This window comes from Heptranchias perlo, chromosome 36, assembly GCF_035084215.1.
Source record: "Heptranchias perlo isolate sHepPer1 chromosome 36, sHepPer1.hap1, whole genome shotgun sequence".
NCBI classification, from domain to species: Eukaryota; Metazoa; Chordata; class Chondrichthyes; order Hexanchiformes; family Hexanchidae; genus Heptranchias; species Heptranchias perlo.
Genome location: NC_090360.1, coordinates 23498790 through 23520844, shown reverse-complemented (window position 1 = coordinate 23520844; position 22055 = coordinate 23498790). Strand labels below are relative to the sequence as shown.

The 22055-nt window shown below is 48.4% G+C and overlaps 2 protein-coding genes across 6 annotated transcripts in view; both read right to left on the bottom strand.

Moving 5' to 3' along the window:
* Positions 1 to 3830: 3830 nt before the first annotated feature.
* Positions 3831 to 5902, bottom strand: LOC137303935 (uncharacterized; the record flags this gene model as incomplete). The annotated part of the gene is made up of 1 exon (XM_067972343.1): positions 3831 to 5902. A coding segment is annotated over one exon (1980 nt), but the record flags the coding sequence as incomplete, so codon positions are not given.
* A 91-nt stretch (positions 5903 to 5993) lies between these two features.
* LOC137304203 (tolloid-like protein 2) overlaps positions 5994 to 22055 on the bottom strand; it is a 163494-nt gene continuing 147432 nt past the window's right edge. For all 5 annotated transcript variants that reach the window (XM_067972761.1, XM_067972762.1, XM_067972763.1 and 2 more), the window contains 8 exons: positions 19112 to 19237; positions 16805 to 16965; positions 13145 to 13325; positions 11421 to 11546; positions 10640 to 10767; positions 8995 to 9208; positions 7669 to 7919; positions 5994 to 6285 (listed from right to left, as the gene is read on the bottom strand). In XM_067972761.1, the coding sequence (XP_067828862.1) occupies positions 6151 to 6285; positions 7669 to 7919; positions 8995 to 9208; positions 10640 to 10767; positions 11421 to 11546; positions 13145 to 13325; positions 16805 to 16965; positions 19112 to 19237 (1322 nt within the window). In that variant the 3' untranslated portion in view covers positions 5994 to 6150. The remainder of the gene's footprint in view (positions 6286 to 7668; positions 7920 to 8994; positions 9209 to 10639; positions 10768 to 11420; positions 11547 to 13144; positions 13326 to 16804; positions 16966 to 19111; positions 19238 to 22055) is intronic.

Sequence of the window (22055 nt, the reverse complement as noted above, 5' to 3'; positions counted from 1 at the left end):
TCTTAACTTTTAGCTTTTGCCTGTGAAGTAAGTTTCTGTTAGAAGGACAGTTTAAATTAAAAGAAATTCCAGTCAGAGAGCTTTAGCTGACAAGTTACTGCACAGACACAGAACAAGCAGGGACAGTCTTCACTGATAAAAAGATTCTTTGTTAGCTCTAGCCTTGAAAAGACACCTGCCATAGATCAGGAAAATTAGCAAGAATGAATCAAGTTATGGGGAGTAATTCTTGTTAAAACTGAAGCCTGGCTAATTGGATGAGGTAATACTTTGAAACATGTGGATGCTCGCATAGCCAGAGTGAAAGAAAGGTATAAAAAGAGGGGTGTTAGAATAGATAGGCCAGAATTCGGCAAGGCTTGGCCAACCCACCCCCTTGAGCTCAAAACCTGTGATGTGGTGAATTCTCCGGTAATTCATTTTTACCGAAAGTGTTTCAAGCATCTGTGTAATTATTATTAGTAATGGTTATCATTGTATATGTGGAGTCATTGGTAATAATAATTATCATTGTATGTTTAATTCCTATGAAAGCCAATAAATGCCTTTAGGAACATAGGGACAGGAGTAGGCCATTCAGCCCCTCGAGCCTGTTCCGCCATCTGTGACGTAACTCCATATACCTGCCTTAACCAAAGATATTAAAGGATGTGGGACTAACAAAAATCTATCAATCTCAGATTAAAAATTAACAATTGAGCTAGCATCAACTGCCATTTGCAGAAGAGAGTTCCAAACTTCTCCCACCCTCTGCGTGTAGAAGTGTTTCCTAACTTCACTCCTGAAAGTCCTGGCTCTAATCTTTAGGCTTTGTCCCCAGTCCTAAACTCACCAACCAGCGGAAATAGTTTCTCTTTATCTACCCTATCTGTTCCCCTTAATATCTTGAAAATTTTGATCAAATCGCCCCTTAATCTTCTAAATTCCAGGGAATCCAGCCCTGGTTTGTGTAACCGCTCCTCGTAATTTAACCCTTAGAGTCCAGGTATCATTCTAGTAAATCTATGCTGCACTCCCCCCAAGGCCAATATATCCTTCCGAAGGTGCGGTGCCCAGAACTGAGCACAGTACTCCAGGTGCGGTCTAACCAGGCTTTGTATAGCTGTAGCATAACTTCTACCCCCTTGTACTCTAGTCCTCTAGATATAAAGGCCAGCATTCCATTAGCCTTTTTGATTATTTTCTGTACCTGTATAAAACACTGGTTAGGCCACAGCTGGAGTACTGTGTGCAGTTCTGGTTGCCGCACTACAGGAAGGATGTGATCGCTTTGGAGAGGGTGCAGAGGAGATTCACCAGGATGTTACCAGGGCTGGAGCGCTTCAGCTATGAAGAGAGACTGGGAAGATTGGGTTTGTTTTCCTTGGAGCAGAGGAGGCTGAGGGGGGACATGATTGAGGTGTACAAAATTATGAGGGGCATAGATAGGATGGATACTAAGGAGCTTTTTCCCTTCGTTGAGGGTTCTATAACAAGGGGACATAGATTCAAGGTAAAAGGCGGGAGGTTTAGAGGGGATTTGAGAAAGAACTTTTTCACCCAGAGGGTGGTTGGAGTCTGGAACTCACTGCCTGAGAGGGTTGTGGAGGCAGGAACCCTCACAACATTCAAGAAGCATTTGGATGAGCACTTGAAATGCCATAGCATACAAGGCTACGGACCAAATGCTGGAATATGGGATTAGATTAGACTGGGCTTGATGGCCGGCGCGGACACGATGGGCCAAAGGGCCTCTATCCGTGCTGTATAACTCTATGACTTTATGACTCTAGGACATTTAATGATCTATACACATGGACTCCTAAGTCTCTTTGGACCTCCACTGTTTCGAGCTTTTCACCATTTAGAAAGTACTCTGATCTATTCTTTTTAGATCCAAAGTGGACGACCTCACACTTGCCTACATTGAAATCCGTTTGCCACAGTTTTGCCCATTCATTTAATCTATTAATATCTCTCTAATTTTATGCTTCCATTAGCACTGCTTACAATGCTGCCTATCTTTGTGTCATCGGCAAACTTGGATATGTGGCTCTCTATCCCGTCATCTAAGTTGTTAATAAATACAGTGAATAGTTGAGGCCCCAGCACAGATCCCCGTGGACACCACTAGTCTTTGAACCCTTGTGGAATGACTTATGAAGTTATAAGTTAAAACATCCATTCCCGAACATTATAGCATTACATGGGCCAGTGTCACTCCCATGACTCTCGGGCTCTAGCATTACATGGACCAATGATGTCAAACCAAATTCCCACAGGTGTAAATTTCATGGGACGATCACACTTTAAATAATCTTATCAATGAATGATCTACTTCATACCTTTAATGAACTTTTTAAAAAAGCATTTTTTATTTCAATTCCAACAGAAAAAAGAAACTATAAATCAAGAATAAATGCATTTTTTGGTAAACTCTGTACCTTTCAGGCACTTACACTCCACAAACAGCCCATAAGATCATACTTCTAGGATGTTGTTTCTGTACATTTTAAAGGGATGATGATGATGTAGTGCTTGGGGCTCTGCTTCTGTCTAAACATAGCAGGGCAGGTCTGGGGTATTTGAAGATGACTCACAGAGAGAGTTTCGTTCAGTGTTAAATGCATTGCAAGTATTTGCAACAAACACTTCCCTGCTTTACATACAACACAATAGTGTAAAGAGATAGAGCAGTAGCACAAATCTCACACTCCTCCACACCCCTGTCACACTGAATTTCTTCTTAGGAATAAATAATGAACCGAACTTTATTCATCTACATCGAACGTCTACAACCATCTACCAAATGCTTCCAATACAGCTTCACACGCACAGGAGCAGCAGACAGTACTGTATAATATTTCACTAGAATTAAGGCTTAGTTTTCTGCTCGTTTTCATGCATATATATTGTGTTGGGTTAAAAACAGCTTTCTGAACAGAATCACTAGTAGTTTTCATGCAAGTGCAGATACCTTTTGAAATTCTGCATTTCTGACTGTATCTAAGCAATTTTTCTTTAAATAATTATTCTCCTTTTTTTCATTGAAATGTAATAACCACATCACAGCCATCAGCAGCCCCTTGAGTTTCAGGCTGGTTTGGTGCAAAAAGTTTCCAACTATTTTTTAAATACAGTAGCACCTGTTGCTCTCTCATATTCACATTGTATCTAATGTTTGAGGAGCTTAACAACATATTACAATCATTTAAAAAAAACTGAGTGGTTAATTTCTCCGTCTATTTCCTGCAACGTTCCCGGCTCCTCAAAGTTTCAAATGCCCATGTAATGTGCCAACAGGAATTCCATAACCTGCTGTGTTCTTCCAGCATTTAACAGTAAACAGTTATCAGGACAAGTTGAGTTTTAACAGGGTGCTACATATCGCAGAGCTGGCAGAGTGGTTGAAACAAGATGCTTTCATTCTTTTGTTATTCGTACAGAAAGTAAGTCCTAACAGCAAGGAAGAGAAATCTTACTTTCTGTTTAAGTATTGGGATGAGAAGGACTGGGATGGGAAGTATTGGGATGAGAAGGATTGGGATGAGAAGTATTGGGATGAGAGGGACTGGGATGGGAAGTATTGGGATGAGAAGGATTGGGATGAGAAGGATTGGGATGAGAGGGACTAGGATTGGGATGAGAGGGACTAGGATTGGGATGAGAGGGACTAGGATGAGAAGTATTGGGATGGGAAGTATTTGGATGAGAAGTATTGGGATGAGAAGGACTGGGATGGGAAGTATTGGGATGAGAAGGACTGGGAATGGAAGTATTGGGATGAGAAGGAATGGGATGGGAAGAATTGGGATGAGAAGGATTGGGATGAGAGGGACTGGGATGGGAAGTATTGGGATGAGAAGGACTGGGATGGGAAGTATTGGGATGAGAAGGAATCGTATGAGAAGTATTGGGATGAGAAGGGTTGGGATGAGAGGGACTAGGATGAGAGGGACTGGGATGGGAAGTATTGGGATGAGAAGGACTGGGAATGGAAGTATTGGGATGAGAAGGAATGGGATGGGAAGCATTGGGAGGAGAAGGAATGGGATGTGAAGTATTGGGATGAGAAGGACTGGGATTGGAAGTATTGGTATGAGAAGGAATCGGATGAGAAGTATTGGGATGGGAAGTATTGGGATGAGAAGGACTGGGATGGGAAGTATTGGGATGAGAAGGAATCGGATGAGAATGATTGGGATGAGAAGGATTGGGATGAGAGGGACTGGGATGGGAAGTATTGGGATGAGAAGGAATCGGATGAGAATGATTGGGATGAGAAGGATTGGGATGAGAGGGACTGGGATGGGAAGTATTGGGATGAGAAGGATTGGGATGAGAAGGAATCAGATGAGAAGGATTGGGATGAGAAGTATTGGGATGAGAGGGACTGGGATGAGAGGGACTGGGATGAGAGGGACTGGGATGAGAGGGACTGGGATGGGAAGTATTGGGATGAGAAGGAATGGGATGAGAAGTATTGGGATGAGAAGGAATGGGATGGGAAGTATTGGGATGAGAAGGAATCGGATGAGAAGGATTGGGATGAGAAGGATTGGGATGAGAAGGATTGGGATGGAAAGTATTGGGATGAGAAGGACTGGGATGGGAAGTATTGGGATGAGAAGGAATGGGATGAGAAGTATTGGGATGGGAAGGATTGGGATGAGAGGGACTGGGATGAGAGGGACTGGGATGAGAGGGATGGGGATGAGAGGGACTGGGATGGGAAGTATTGGGATGAGAAGGAATGGGATGAGAAGTATTGGGATGAGAAGGAATGGGATGGGAAGTATTGGGATGAGAAGGAATCGGATGAGAAGAATTGGGATGAGAAGGATTGGGATGAGAGGGACTGGGATGGGAAGCATTGGGATGAGAAGGACTGGGATGGGAAGTATTGGGATGAGAAGGAATCGGATGAGAAGGATTGGGATGAGAAGGACTGGGATGGGAAGTATTGGGATGAGAAGGAATGGGATGAGAAGGATTGGGATGAGAGGGACTGGGATGAGAGGGACTGGGATGGGAAGTATTGGGATGAGAAGGACTGGAATGAGAAGGAATGGGATGAGAAGTATTGGGATGGGAAGTATTGGGATGAGAAGGAATGGGATGAGAAGGAATGGGATGGGAAGTATTGGGATGAGAAGGATTGGGATGAGAAGGATTGGGATGAGAGGGACTGGGATGAGAGGGACTGGGATGGGAAGTATTGGGATGAGAAGGAATGGGATAAGAAGGATTGGGATGAGAAGGATTGGGATGAGAGGGACTGGGATGAGAGGGTCTGGGATGAGAAGTATTGGGATGAGAGGGACTGGGATGGGAAGTATTGGGATGAGAAGGAATCGGATGAGAAGGATTGGGATGAGAAGGATTGGGATGAGAGGGACTGGGATGAGAGGGACTGGGATGAGAGGGACTGGGATGGGAAGTATTGGGATGAGAAGGACTGGAATGAGAAGGAATGGGATGAGAAGTATTGGGATGAGAAGGAATGGGATGGGAAGGAATGGGATGGGAAGTATTGGGATGAGAAGGAATGGGATGAGAAGGAATGGGATGAGAAGGATTGGGATGAGAAGGATTGGGATGAGAGGGACTGGGATGAGAGGGACTGGGATGGGAAGTATTGGGATGAGAAGGAATGGGATGAGAAGGATTGGGATGAGAAGGATTGGGATGAGAGGGACTGGGATGAGAGGGACTGGGATGAGAGGGACTGGGATGGGAAGTATTGGGATGAGAATGAATGGGATGAGAAGGAATGGGATGGGAAGTATTGGGATGAGAAGGAATGGGATGAGAAGGAATGGGATGGGAAGTATTGGGATGAGAAGGAATGGGATGAGAAGGAATGGGATGAGAATGACAGGGATGGGATGTATTGGGATGAGAATGACAGGGATGGGAAACTAATTTCAGAAGTCACAGTATTTTATTTTTGGGTTACAATAATTGGATGAACAACATTTTTCTGAAATAATGGGGTAAATGTCGAATCAATGTTTTGGATACAAAGGGGGTTTATTTTCTGGTCCTGAATCATATTCAATTTGAACCAAAACAATAAATGGCTCTCAATTCCGACTCTCCCGGTTTAAGGTACAATCGAAGCAAAACACAACATTTTTGAAGTGGTCCATGTTTAAGGCTCTTGTCCAGTTATTTTCTCATGTGCAACTCATCTTGAAATTTCGTGCTGGTGTATCGAGCGTGAAAACCTTTCTTATTGATGGTGTCGTCAGTGTGGAATCGAATCATTATTGAGTCTCCTGCAGAGTATATCTCCTCCGGGGGCTAGAGAAAGGGAAATGAGCATCAGTCCAGTTGGTTCATTAGAGATCACTGAAGTTTAACCTCCACACGCTGGGTGTCTATTGGTGGTAGGACTTTTTAAAAAGCTTTTTTGTGTGTGTATTTTGTGCTGTAATCGAGCTCAAGGGTGTTTGTGCTGGGGTTTGAACACTGGTCCCAGGGGAGAAAGATCCAAACTTTTCCAATCATTATTTCCGATTGAAAACAGAAAGCGTCAGCCCAGAACCGTGTTAATCTGACTCGGTGGCTGGAGAACGCTCAGTGTTGTTACCTGAATATTTATCGCCCATTTCAAACTTCCTCTCATTTAGACATTATCAGCAGCCAAAAACTGCTTTTTAAATGATGTTCACCAACTTAATTAAATAAAGGAAGGACGCAACAATTAGTCAACCAATCATAGAAAGTTCCCGCATAGGAATAGGCCATTCGGCCCATCAAGTCTGTGCCGGAGCAGCCTAATCCCACTATCCAGTTTGCTCCAAGTAACCTTTAATATCCCACCCAGTCTAATCCCACTCTCCTGCTCACTTCCCATATCCTTTAATATCCCACCCAGTCTAATCCCACTCTCCTGCTCACTTCCCAATAACCCACCCAGTCCAACTCCACTCTCCTGGTCACACCCCGTACCCTTTAATATCCCACCCAGACTAATCCTAGACTCCTGCTCACTCCATGTACCCTTTAATATCCTACCGAGTCTAATCCCACTCTCCTGCTCACTCCCCATACCCTTTAATATCCCACCCAGTCTAATCCCACTCTCCTGCTCACTCCCCGTACCCTTTAATATCCCACCCAGTCTAATCCCACTCTCCTGCTCACTCCCCGTACCCTTTAATATCCCACCCAGTCTAATCCCACTCTCCTGCTCACTCCCCATACCCTTTAATATCCCACCCAGTCTAATCCCACTCTCCCCTCACTCCCCATACCCTTTAATATCCCACCCAGTCTAATCCCATTCCCCTGAACCGCTATCTGTTTTGTTGGGGCAATGGTTCTGCTGGCAGCAGTGTGCAGTGTTTGCCTCTCATAATTCATTGAGCTGAGCCTAGAGAGTGGGTGTTAGGAGGAGAGTTAACCACGCCAGACATCACAGGCAAAGCTGATGCTGTTCTCGCCCCTCCCCCACATCCACACCTGGGCCTAAGAGTGCTGAGGCCAATTGAAATGATAATGTAAACTGTCTCAGTTGATATCATCTAACTGAGCACAGACCAAGGGTCAAACCTGAGACCTTCTTGGTGTTTGTGGCCCAGTACCAGTGCAGAAAACATCTGCCTACCAGCCACCGAGGGGAGGTCCATTCTCTTGTTAACATGGACATCTTGCCCCTCTCACTCATTTCTGAAGTCTTACCCCTGATCCACAGAATCTCCCGAGCCTGGGGGCTACACTCTCGTGGCCATCGTACAGCTCCATGTAGTCGTAGCCGCAATCAGCTTCCTCCTCGATTTCAAACGTCTGAAATATCAGCTCCACCCCGTAACCATCCTCAGCCACAATCACCCAGTCACACTGCGACTGGCCAGGGTAGTTATTGTCTCCAAACTGTGCGTGTGAGTAGAGATGTTTGGTTCTGACCTCGGCCCTGAGATTTCCTCCACACTCTGAAAAGCAATGAATTGCTGGATTTGATAAAGTACACAGACAAAACCCTCACTGCTTTACTGCCCATGGGAGTCCATGAAAATCATCGAACAAGGATCAGATTATACCTTCGGCATTCCGCGACCTCTACCACCTAGAAGGACAAGGGCAGCAGGCACATGGGAACAACACCACCTGCACGTTCCCCTCCAAGTCACACACCATCCCGACTTGGAAATATATCGCCGTTCCTTCATCATCGCTGGGTCAAAATCCTGGAACTCCCTTCCTAACAGCACTGTGGGAGAACCTTCACCACACGGACTGCAGCGGTTCAAGAAGGCGGCTCACCACCACCTTCTCAAGGGCAAATAGGGATGGGCAATAAATGCCGGCCTTGCCAGTGACGCCCACATCCCGTGAACGAATAAAAAAAAAGACAGTACACACTGCAGTCACGGTGCACCGGTGGTGAAGGGAGTGAATGTTTAGGGTGGTGGATGGGGTGCCAATCAAGCGGGCTGCTTTGTCCTGGATAGTGTCGAGCTTCTTGAGTGTTGTTGGAGCTGCACTCATCCAAGCAAGTTGAGAGTATTCCATCACACTCCTGACTTGTGCCTGAGGTGGGTATTGCAGTCATGACTGGACAATCAGCAGGAAACTTACCACTGGTGATCTGAGCAGTTTTAGCTGGTTACACTCCACCAGTTACCCCTGAACACACTTGGGGGTCACTAAGTCTTGACTCCACCAACTGATGCCTAATATTGAAGAGCTGAGGAAGTGTGGAGATGGGAGTGGGGTCAGTGGAAGAGGGGAAACTATCACTCAAGGGAGAGATTATAAGAACAAAATAGTGGGGGTAGGTGAGTGGAAAGGGAGAGTGTGAGAAAAGGATCAGGTACCCTGAACCATCTCGGGGCAGTGGGTGATGTTCTGGGACTTTGCGGTGGTATTGGGAGTGCAAGAAGATCCACAACTTATTTGGAAAGCACATGGGGAAAAAAAAACAGGACAGTTTGTCAGACACTCTGGTATGAAGATGGTGCCCCTTTGAGATGAGTTTATCCTGTGAGTTCCAGTCACTGCCCTCACCTGTACTGTGTTTCGCATGAAATCCTTTTCTTTGTACTGAAGCATCGGAGAAGAATTTGATGAACATTTTGTTCCCTGTGGTGAGGACAGGTTCTGGTTTTCTGCTCCCACAGTAACGCCCCAGAATAGAAGACTTCTCATTGGGCCCATCGTAAACCTCCAGATGATCATAAACACATTCCTGATGCTGTTCAATTTCAAACTCGTTGAAGGCCTATTGGACAAAGGATTTAATACCATCACTAGTGAACAAAGGAAGTCTCATCGCAAGTCTTCCTTCAAATAGTGCCCCCTACTACACCAATGGGATATTTCCCCATACCACCGCTCCAAGGGGAGATTGTCAATTTAGAGTCTGAGGGAATGAGTTGAGGGAAGCTCCACATTCATTTCATGCAGGACTCTTACAGCCAACAGCAAAGGGAGACCTTCATCCCATCAGTCCGAAATGGAAACAAAACCAGCCCAGAGCTGAAAGAGTGCTGTGCTAACTCAGCACCAGCCAGCCCTCACACAACCATTTTACATGGGAATAACTGCAAAGTAATTCAATAGTTTAATGTTATAGAGAGAAAATGATATTGGAGACAAGGAAAAGTTAGAGGGTCCAGGTATTACACTCCATTAGTTTTAGGAACATAGGAACAGGAGTAGGCCATTCAGCCCCTCGTGCCTGCTCCGCCATTTGATAAGATCATGGCTGATCTGTGATCTAACTCCATATACCAGGGACCCGTTACAAATTCCTGCACTAGATACCTTCTAGGAGTCAGTGGTGCAGTCACTCCTGTAAGTGGATCCCATGTCCCTTATATGCTGGAGTAGACTCTCATGCCAAGATATATAACTAGATGATAGCGTGACCCAGTGATGTAACAGTAGTACCCCACTGTGATCTGAATCTTTTGGATATGCCCACATGTCCCTCTTCAATCTTTCTGATTGTGAATTGAGAAAACACCTTATAAGACAAAGCCTGATAGGACTTGTTAAGCTACATTATTTCACAGCGAGTCGACTTACAGAGCAACAGTTATGATCGGAGTCACTTAATCCAATCAGCACAGCTTGTCTTTCATAATAATGAATAGGAACAGCATGAATGAGGGTCCAAAGCAAAATGGAGAAGCAAGTCTGCCAGACGGCAGCCATAAGCACCGATGAGAATTTCCTCTGATGGCTCAGTGGGTAAAACTCTGGCACCCGAGTCAGGAGGTCGTGGGTTCAAGTCCCACTCCAGGGACTTGAGCACAAAATCCAGGCTGACGCTCCAGTGCAGTACCGAGGGAGTGCTGCACTGTCCGAGGTGTCATGAGACGATAAACCAAAGTCCCTTCTGCCCTTTCAGGTGGACGTAAAAGATTCCACGGCACTATTCGAAGTAGAGCAGGGGAGTTCTCCCCGGTGTCCTGGCCAATATTTATCCCTCAATCAACGTCACTAAAACATGAACTCATTGCTCTGTGAGGGACCTTGTTGTGCACAAATCAGATGCCGTGTTTCCTACAACAGTGACTACTTCATCGGCTGCAAAGCACTTTGGGACGTCCTGAGGTCGAGAAAGGTGCTATATAAATGCAAGCTCTTTCTTTCTGATTCACCTCTAGAATTGAGCACCAGCTCTGCATGAAATGGAAACATTTACCAGTTTGACTCTGTGACCAGGCGTGGCAGAAATTCCCCACGTACACTCTTTACGACTGGGGTACTTGTCCGGCCAGTTTGGGCTGGTGATCACTCCCTCAGCGCTGTTTGTTTTATGTTCGCAGCCAGCTGCAGGGGAATAAATGGATGAAAATCACGTCGTCTTTATCGAAATTCAATTTAGAGCTTCAACACTTTAACACACAGCCAGCAGAGTGAGCTGGACAGTCCCAAAGAGATTCAGAATAAGAGAGAGTGAGAAGTCACAGTGAGAGGACCTGGGACATTTCTGAATGTCGCACTGTCCAAGGAGACAGGTCTCTGGTTGTTGAGGTACTGGTCATTCCCCAACTACAGACAAAAGCACGGAATAGTTTTCGTTACATCATTAAAACCATTTCAAAGCATAGAATTACATAGAATTTACAGCAAAGAAACAGGCCATTCGGCCCAACTGGTCTATGTCGGCATTTATGCTCCACACGAGCCTCCTCCCACCCCTCTTCATCTAAACCCATTAGCATATCCTTCTATTCCTTTCTCCCTCATGTGTTTATCCAGCCTCCCCTTAAATGCATCTATGTCATTCACCTCAACTACTCCTTATTGAGGAGTAAGTTCGTTCCAAAGCAAAGTCAGTGTGAATCTTACGACAGGTTAACTCAGACTATTTTCCCCTCAACAGGGCCCAGTTAACTTACATTTATTTCTGGCTTGCATGCCAGAAATTCCTGAGCCCTCATATATAAATTGAGAGACACGAAGACTGAGAGCCCACTGACCTTCTTTACAATCAAGGCCGTTTTCATGCAGTATGAAGCCGTTCCGACACTGGCAAACATAACTCCCGAGCGTGTTCAGGCACTCGTGCTGGCAACTCCCATTGTCCACCGAGCACTCATCCTTATCTGGGAACGGAAAGATTGTACATTGTTAAATATAAACACATTGCTGAGGCACAGGGCCCGGCACCCCCAAACCGCCAGTACCTCACTGAGGGCACAGGCCCCAGCACCCCCAAACCGCCAGTACCTCACTGAGGGCACAGGCCCCAGCACCCCCAAACCGCCAGTACCTCACTGAGGGCACAGGCCCCGGCACCCCCAAACCGCCAGTACCTCACTGAGGGCACAGGCCCCAGCACCCCCAAACCGCCAGTACCTCACTGAGGGCACAGGCCCCGGCACCCCCAAACCACCAGTACCTCACTGAGGCACCATCAGATCTCGTTTACACGAGCAAGCTGCGAATGTAAATATTAGGCTGCTGCGGCCCTCAGGTAGGTTCTTGGAAGGGAGGGGGGCTGTCGGCAGGAAGGTGGCGCGATCGGCAGGAGCTGAGTGGGGGGCGATCGGCAGGAGCTGAGAGGGGGGCGATCGGCAGGAGCTGAGTGGGGGGCGATCGGCAGGAGCTGAGAGGGGGGCGATCGGCAGGAGCTGAGCGGGGGGCGATCGGCAGGAGCTGAGTGGGGGGCGATCGGCAGGAGCTGAGTGGGGGACGATCGGCAGGAGCTGAGTGGGGGTCGATCGGCACGAGCTGAGAGGGGGCGATCGGCAGGAGCTGAGTGGGGGGCGATCGGCAGGAGCTGAGAGGGGGGCGATCGGCAGGAGCTGAGTGGGGGACGATCGGCAGGAGCTGAGTGGGGGTCGATCGGCAGGAGCTGAGTGGGGGGCGATCAGCAGGAGCTGAGTGGGGGACGATCGGCAGGAGCTGAGTGGGGGTCGATCGGCACGAGCTGAGAGGGGGCGATCGGCAGGAGCTGAGTGGGGGGCGATCGGCAGGAGCTGAGTGGGGGTCGATCGGCACGAGCTGAGTGGGGGTCGATCGGCACGAGCTGAGTGGGGGGCGATCGGCAGGAGCTGAGTGGGGGGCGATCGGCAGGAGCTGAGTGGGGGCGATCGGCAGGAGCTGAGAGGGGGGCGATCGGCAGGAGCTGAGTGGGGGGCGATCGGCAGGAGCTGAGAGGGGGCTGGCAACGTCCTTTAGGACTGCTGGGGAGCCAATATGAGTATTTTAAAAAAAATGTTCCTTTTTGCTGACGGCCTGCAGCGGTCCCTTTAAGGACCTTCACTTGGGCCGTACGTAGACCTGGTTACGTCCAGAGCAGCCCAATTTCAGGAAGGGGGCCTCAAACAGGCCCTATCTGCATAGGCATCGGTCTTAACGCCTGTTTCCGGTGGGTCCTGGACTCCGACACTTCAGCCATTACCTCAGTGTCCAATATGGCGGGCAGCATGCGCGCATACAATCGGCGCGGAAGTGGGCCAGCCGCCATATTGGACGCTTAGTCTCCCAGTTTACGTCTGAAAAAAGGGCATCAACGAATTTCTAGGCCGTGATGTTTAAGCACATAAAATTCCTTTCACGTTGTTACAGGAGACTTTACTTCTGGCCGACTCCACTCTGGGAATCCTGCTCACTGCTCAACTCCTAAACACTGAAAGAGATAAAACTGCCTTGGAAGTTTGTGCCGTGTTTGGGCCCTGCTGACAGAGCCCGTCCTCACCTGAGAAGAACTGGCCTTTGAAGCCTTTCTTGGACACTGTGTTATCAGACTTGAACTCGATCCGCATGTTGTTGAATTGTGACGTTATGATGTCGGGCTTTTCAGAGCCGCAGAATCTGCCGTGGAGTTTGGAGGCAGAGGAGAGTCCACTGTGAACCTCAACATAATCATACTTACACACCTGTTAAAGCAAGCAGTTAGCCTTTCAGTGCTCAGTATCCAATCAGCAGCCACAAAATACAGTTCGAGCAAGACTCCGATTTCCACTGATTCCGTATTTCAGTAGAAGCTCGATAAATGTCCAAAGAACATTTGACCCTCTGATTTATGACGTTCCACACTTCACTACTTTAATGGAGGCAGAAACAAGTGACATCTCAGGTCAAGGACACCAGACGTCTGCCCACTGACATCACTTACTCTAGTTTCCAGCCTCAGAGTTTAATGGGGTATTTAGTGATGTAGATATTGTGACTTCCTCCATTCTCTAACCTCGGTGTGCAGGAGTTGGTGTCACACCTGAGACCTTTGTGGTGTGAGGGGCACTGTTCTTTCACAAGGTTGTTTACCAGTCTCTCTGCCACTTAATAAACATTCTACATAAAGTGATGGGTTAATGAGCATCCTGGTTATTCACTATGTCGCACAGCGTGAGACATGTGGGCGAGAAGGTTCTGGAATCGATCCTCAGTCTGTGCTGTACTCGCGTGTGTGTACGCGAGTTTGTGATTGTGGGCAGCGTGTATGTGGGTGTGTGAGGAGGAGGATTGTCGGTAGCAAGATACAGCATCTTCCAGAGAGGGGAGAAAACTGGAAATAAAAGAATAATGACCAGTTAGGGTGGATTGTAGACACACTATTGTGTGTGAGAGACACTTTGTGTGTGATTTTAACCCCCAAGAATGGGTGGGTTGGGGCCGGGTGGGCAGTGAATGTGGTGGATTTTTGGAGTGGGACTGCATCCTGGCTCCAAAGCGCCCACTTCCAGGTTTATCCCAGGTGCGTTTGGATGCGCGCACAACAGACACCCGGGAATCCCGTCCCCATTTAAAGCCAGCGGGTCGATACTTAAAGGGGCAATGTACCTCATTGAAATGGCTGAGGTACTTAATTTTTTGTGCATTGCAAAAGTAAAACAACTTTAATCTTACCTGTTCAGGTTTCCCATCGCTTCCGATTCACGTCAGGTGAAAGCAGATGGGAAGGGCTGGATCCATGAGGTGAGTGAGGGCCTTTATTGCCTTGTGGGCCTGGAGGAGCAGGAGTGCTTCATCCAGGCCCAACCAGCTCACCTGGCCGACAGGACCCCCACGATCGGCCGACCCCTCACACCCTGATGTTGGAACCCCCTACCTCCAACTTTTCACCCGATCACTTCTCGGCATCAGACCCCCACCCTCAAACCCCCCATGTCCTCCACTGCCCATCCTCCCCCCTCTCCGATCCCTGGCCTTCCCGGCCGACAGCCAACCAGCCTGTCAATCAGGAAGGCTGAACGGGGGCGAAATCAAATTTATAGCCCTCCGACCCGCCAACTTAACTTCCCGGTTTCGCAGCCGATTAGCTCCTCATCCCGGTCCTTTCCTGCCTTCAGGTTAAAATCCTGCCCAATGTGTGTGAGAGTGAGGTCACCAGTCTACAGGCCAAGAGAATGAAGGGCCCTGTAAACCAGTCGATCAACCTGTGGTATTTTGAGTAACAAATACAAAAGCCACCATCTTACTTGGGTCCAATTTTTGCTCTTGGCCAGAAGCCTCCTGCAATGGGTGTCCATCAGCCCACAGAAGGCAGTGGGAGATGGGTGTCTTATATAAAAGAATGGCTATTTTGATTTAAGACAGCAAAATACACCCTTATTGGACTAAGAATCAATTTACATAGAATGTACAGCTCAGAAACAGGCCATTCGGCCCAACAGGTCTATGTTATGCTCCACACGGACCTCCTCCCTCCCTACCTCATCTAACCCCATCAGCATATCCTTCAATTCCCTTCTCCCAGGTGGGAGAGCTCTCTGACAATACCGGGATTGTTCTCCGAGGACCAAGTACATGAATGGACCGAGTGACAGTGAGCCAGATTCCACCCACACTTTGTGCTGAGTTCGTTGATCTCAGCGGGGAGATGTTCCAATTGCCCGAGTGTCCCAGGTTTTGAGGGGGAGGGAACACATCAGCATCGAGCACAACCTCCTCATTCAAGGCAAAGTCACTCAGCAATAAATTTCACAAAGGTTGCAAACAACATTAGGATCTGTGTGATACATCAGTGTTTTTTAAGGCCAGATTTCCATGGTGCGGTAAATGGCCCTGACTGTCTCATCGGTGGCAAGGACGTAGAGGTTCCCGACTGAATATCACACAATGATGTTATGTTTAGTATATCCCAGATCATGTGACTAATATGTCACGAAATCAATCGCCCCAATTCTCATTCGTCACCGAGCACATCTGAAAATGTTTTGAATGAAATCACAGAAAGAGTGGGCCCGAGATTCCTGGAGGTGGGCTCCGCTGGCACGAGTGGAACCCCCGCCTACCCACAGACCCCAACCCCATGGGGTCATTTCCATGGCCAGGGGGAGGCTGCTGGTGCAGGCAAAGGGGCATCAGAGTCACCCACCCCGATCCTGCCTTGTACAGAGAGGCCCATGTTCGCCTCCCTCCCACCCCCTGAAGCCCCCTAGGTCTGTAGGGGCTGAAGAAAGAAGGCTTTGGCTCCAAAGGAACTATTCTCCACCCAGACAAGGTCATTAACTTTGGGATCAGTTACTTTAGTGTAGGCAAGGTTCGGAGCCTTGTCGAAGGCCTCAAACAGACTGCTCTCCATTGGCGTGAGATCTACTCAAGTCTTTTAAGGGTCCAAGGGGCAATTTTCCTCGGGTGGCCAAGGAACTATCTCCCCCCACACCCCCAACACAGTCCCTTGGTGTGGGGGAGGGACAGGTAGAAAATCCACTAATGACCATAGTGCAGCCATCATTCCCACATGGATAGAGTAGGAAAAGGGGCTCGATTCCCACATGGATAGAGTAGGAAAAGGGGCTCGATTCCTCCATGGATAGAGTAGGAAAAGGGGCTCGATTCCCACATGGATAGAGTAGGAAAAAGGGCTCGATTCCCCCATGGATAGAGTAGGAAAAGGGGCTCGATTCCCCCATGGATAGAGTAGGAAAAGGGGCTCGATTCCCCCATGGATAGAGTAGGAAAAGGGACTCGATTCCCCCATGGATAGAGTAGGAAAAGGGACTCGATTCCCCCATGGATAGAGTAGGAAAAGGGACTCGATTCCCCCATGGATAGAGTAGGAAAAGGGACTCGATTCCCCCATGGATAGAGTAGGAAAAGGGACTCGATTCCCCCATGGATAGAGTAGGAAAAGGGACTCGATTCCCCCATGGATAGAGTAGGAAAAGGGGCTCGATTCCCCCATGGATAGAGTAGGAAAAGGGACTCGATTCCCCCATGGATAGAGTAGGAAAAGGGGCTTGATTCCCACATGTCAGTAACTGTCACCAATGAGACACGCAGCAAGTGTCACAAAGTAACCATAAACTAACAACCAGCTCCAACCAATCCCCACCAACAACCAACTGATGCGTCACTGACCACCCTCACCCTCACTCAGTAACACAACCAAGAAACTAGAATAGTCACTTACATCATTTCCCTCCAACTCAAAGGCCTCGAACTGCAGGGAGATCCTGTACTGTGATGGGGCTACCACCTGCCATACACAGTTCTTGTTGGTTGGATATTCCTTGGGCCAGCCAGGGCTGGTTACAGTGCCGTTTAACTTGGTGATAAACCCGCCACATGCAGCTGTGGGTACAACGGAAGGAAGAGTCACCGTCGGAACGGGAATGAAGCAAAAATGGGCTTCCCGAACTTTTAAAAACAGGATCAAATTTGAACATCACATTTACAACAAGGTAGTTCGTCAAGATATTTATCTAAACAAACCAACTCACAAGCTCACGTCAAGATCAACACTTAGCTACAGGGAGGGGGCAGTTTTGTCTTTCCAATTTTAATCACAAGTTTTTTATGTGAAAAGTTAAGTTCATTCATTTGATTAATTTGATCCTTTTGATCGTGCGATATATGATCCAACTAGACTTTTGTTTAAAAGCCCACGGTCATAGTACAGGGCACAACAGTGAGGACAACGTAGGAGAGGAGTGAGGGGTTTAATATTGTGCCTGACCACTGCTCAGAAAGGACCAAAGCATTTCACAGATAGTGAATTACATTGTACAGTGTGGCAGCCATTTTACACAAAGAAAGATCCCACAAACACCAACGGCCGATTAATCTGTGATTGGTGGTCTTGGTTAAGGGGCCATCAAAGAAACCTTCCTGCTTTTTAAATATTGCCATGGCAACTTCTAATGTCCACCTGAAGCACTGGATCAGGCAGCTGGGCCCTTGGTTTAACGTCTCATCCGAAAGACGGATTCTATCAGTGCTGCACTGGGAGTGTCAGCCTGGACCATGTGGAGTGGGGACTGAGTCAGAGGTGGGAGTGAAACCAATCAAGGCAAACTGGCCCTTAATCAGCAGCGAGATTATGGAGAGAGGGCAGGCTGAAGGAGGTGAGGGAGGGCAGGCCGAGAGGGAGGGAGGGAGGGAGGGAGGGAGGGCAGGTCAAGAGGGAGGGAGAGAGGGAGGGCAGGCCAAGAGTGAGGGAGGGAAGGCAGACCGAGAGTGAGGTGAGGGAGGGCAGGCTGAGGGAGGCGAGGGAGGGCAGGCAGGCAGAGAGTGAGGGAGGGAGGGCAGGCCGAGAGTGAGTGAGGGAGGGAGGGCAGGCCAGGCCAAGAGTGAAGTGAGGGAGGGCAGGCTGAGGGAGGTGAGGGAGGGCAGGCTGAGGGAGGCGAGGGAGGGCAGGCAGAGAGTGAGGGAGGGAGGGCAGGCCGAGAGTGAGGGAGGGAGGGCAGGCCAGGCCAAGAGTGAAGTGAGGGAGGGCAGGCTGAGGGAGGTGAGGGAGGGCAGGCTGAGAGTGAGGTGAGGGAGGGCAGGCTGAGGGAGGTGAGGGAGGGCAGGCTGAGAGTGAGGTGAGGGAGAGCAGGCTGAGAGGGAGGGAGGGAGTGCGGGCCGAGATTGAGGTGAGGGAGGGCGGGTCAAGAGTGAGGTGAGGGAGGGCGGGCCGAGAATGAGATGAGGGAGGGCGGGATGACAGCGAGGGAGGGCGGGCCGGGAGGGAGGGAGGGAGGTCCGAGAGGACCGAGAAGGATGGAGGGAGGGTGTGCGGGCCGAGAGGGAGGGAGGTCCAAGAGGGAGGGGAAGTGTTCCACTGTGTTGAAAATGAATCCTGGAAATGAATTTGTTAAAGTAACAGGAAGTTCACGAGCACTGTGTAACATGAGAACGTAGAGCCCTGGAGATAAATCCTGTGGCAGTTTCAGTTCACCGGAATCCTGTCGGATGAGGTGTGACCTTCCACAGTGTGTCCGAAACACCGAGCCGCACAAACCGAAGGCCCCAGTTCAATCCCCGGCCTGAGGCGAGTTAATCGATCTCAGCTGGGGTGGGGCAGCAGTTGGCCTTGGTGCCTCTGAGCCGGGGAGGGGGGCAATCGAGGCCGGTTCCCACTTCCGGTCACCCCCCCAGAATCTCCCTGCTGGAAAGCGAGGGTGTGAACGTGAGCTGAGCACGGGGTCAGGCTCAGCTGTGATGCCCCAGGTGGTTGAATAGCCTAGAAGCACTCACTGTCTGAGCTGATAAACTGGGTAGGCACCGGGCTGGTGTAGTGGAAGCTGCCGGGACCTGAGGACCCCGTACCCCAAAAAATGTCAACGCCCCCCCCAAGGAAGGGAGACCATTTTGGAGTGGGGGGAGAGAACTATTACTATATTGAGGATTTTGTTTAAAACTTGTAAAATTGAACTGGTTCCCAGGGGTGCGAGTGTTTCTGTTTACACTGGTTATCAGGTGAAGTGTTTCTGTCAACGGTCAAGAGCTCGCTTACCTTCGCAGCTGCTCCTGTCTCCAGCCAGCTCGTAGCCTGGATCGCAGGCACACCTGTAGCTGCCCAGCGTGTTCACACATCGCTGCTGACAACCCCCGTTATCAGGCCGAGAGCATTCGTCCACCTCTGCCGTGGGGAAACAAAACAGGAGTCACCCACTCCTCCCAGTCTCATTCCGCACAGCCACTGCGCCCTCTGTAGTCATTGCAATCGGCTACACACCGCAGCCTGGAGCTTTCAACTGATTCCCGCCCAGATACCAGCTCCAAGTCAAATCGTAGAACCACAGAATGACACAGCACAGAAGGAGGCCATTCGACCCATCGTGAAAGAGCTATCCCATCAGTCCCACTCCCCTGCGCTTTCCCCATAGCCCTGCAAATTTTTCGCCTTCAAATATTTATCTATCACAACCCTTCATGATTCTGAACACCTCTAGTAAATCTCCCCTTCACCTTCTCTGCTCTAAGGGAAGACCAATTGCACTTGTTCGGGGGGGGTTTCAATGAATTGTGCCCAGATTGTCGGGCGTCCAGGCACCCGTGGGTCACATGAATCCAGCATTAATTGGCTGACCAGCCGTTAATTGAACTGCTGCAGAAATAATCAATTAGTAGAAGGAGGAGGGAGAGGAGAGAAGGTTGTGGAGGTTTGAGACCCAGAGATTCGAGGTGCAAGGAATTAGACGCCAAAGAGGAAGACTGGTCTCCAGCCTCACTCTGAAGAGGATATTTTTACCTTGCCTTTTACACTATCTCACACTAGCAGCTTGAGGCCCCATTGGCCTTGCTCCAGTCACGAATCAATTACCATCGATAACGCTTACTGGAATGGTGCAGGGATGAGGGACTTCAGTTATGTGGAGAGACTGGAGAAGCTGGGGTTGTTCTCCTTAGAACAGAGAAGGTTAAGGGGAGATTTGATAGAGGTGTTTAAAATCGTTAACTGTTTTGAGAGAGTAAATAAGGAGAAAGTGTTTCCAGTGGCAGAAGGGTCGGTAACCAGAGGACACAGATTTAAGGTAATTGGCAAAAGAGCCAGAGGCGACATGAGGAAACACTTTTTTACGCTGCGAGTTGTTCTGATCTGGAATGCACGGCCTGAAAGGGCGGTGGAAACAGATTCAATAATAACTTTCAAAAGGGGGTTGGATAAATATTTACAGGGCAATGGGGAAAGAGCAGAGGAATGGGACGAATTGGATAGCTCTTTCAAAGAGCCAGCACTGGCACGATGGGCCGAATGGCCTCCTCCTGTGCTGTAACATACTATGATTGCGCTGATTCATAGAAGATGTCACGTTTGGGATTATTTTAATAAAATAAAAACAGAAAATGCTGGAAATGCTCAGCGAGTCGGGCAGCATCTGTGGAGCAAGAAACAGAGTTAACACGTCAGGCTGAAGGCCTTTCAAAGGGCCATCAGTCTGAAATGTTAACTCTGTTTCTTTCTCCACAGACGCTGCCTGACTTGCTGAGCATTTCCAGCATTTTCTGTTTTGATCTCAGATTTCCAGCATCCGCAGTATTTTGCTCTTGATTATCGCGGAAACTTCACCTCGGCAAAACCGGCGCAATTGGCCGATCGCTCCCTCGGAGGAATCTCGAGGCCAGGCCGTGCAGCCCTCGATTCCACCATTACCCACACTCAGCGGCATCGCTGCCATCATCGGCACGTCAGCGCAGCGGGCAAAGCGAGAAGCACTGCCCCATGGGAGGTGGACTGGTTCTTAAAGGGGCCTGTTCTTAAAGTGTCCCTGGTCTGTACAGAATCAGTATATGTCAATAAAAAAGGAAATTACTGGTGGATGTCATGGATAAATAACAAGGTTAGAAAGAAATTACAATTAGAGGATGGATTATGAGGACTATAATAATGAAAAAAACTAGAGAAAATAAGAAAAAAGGTTACGGTTGGAATATGAGGGAGTATGAGGGGAAATATTCTAAAAAACATCAAAAGGAACATCAAATATATCAGTAAGAGAATTATTAAAGGTGAGGTGGGACCCCGGAGAGGGGAGGGTCGTCAATTTGTAGATGATGTAAATAGCGGTGATATTTAATAAATACCTCACATCGGACTTTACTAAAGAGAAGGGCATCGGAGAGGAGGGGAATCCTGAAGTGGTTGAGAGTGAGGTGAGCAATATTATGACGGATAAAAGGAAAGTTTTAGATACTTTAGTTGGGCTAAAGGACGAGAGAGAGAGAGAGAGAGAGAGAGCCAGAGCCCAACGGGATACATCCTGGGATCCCGAGAGACTAGATATTCTATTTCAGGCTGTACTGAGTGTGGGTGTGAGCCAGGGGACTGGAGAGTGGCCAATGTAGGACCCACTTATAAATAGGGAGACAGAGCTAATCCAGGGAATTACAGGTCGGAGAGCTCAACATCTGGGGTAAGGGAAAAATTTAGAATTTCTAATGTATCTCGATAAAGAGAAAATAGTTCGAAATAGCCAACACGGATTTCAAAAGGACCGATTGTGCTCGATAATCTGATGGAATTCTTTCATCAGGTAACAGACATGGTAGATGGGGAAATGCAGTGGATGGAGTGTACATGGACTCTAGGCAAGCCTTTAACAAGGGATCACATGGGAGATTACTAGAGAAGATTAAAAGGCATGGAATTAATGAGAGGATAGCAAACTGGATTAAAAATTATTTAGAAGGGAGAAAACAGAGAGTAGGAGGCTGGGGCAGTTTCTCCGAGTGGTTGGAAGTGGGTAGTGGTGTCCCACAGTCTGGGACCACTTCTGTTCACTGTGTACATCGATGATCTGGATATAGGTCTAGACGGAGTGGGGTCAAAACATGTTCTAATGAAAAAGCCCAATTTTTCAAGTCTTCCTTTGTATTTCTATTTCCTGATACCAGGCGGCATCCGTGATTCTCATTAGCATGGGGCTGAGAGGTGCTGGCCCCTGGTGACTGGGAGC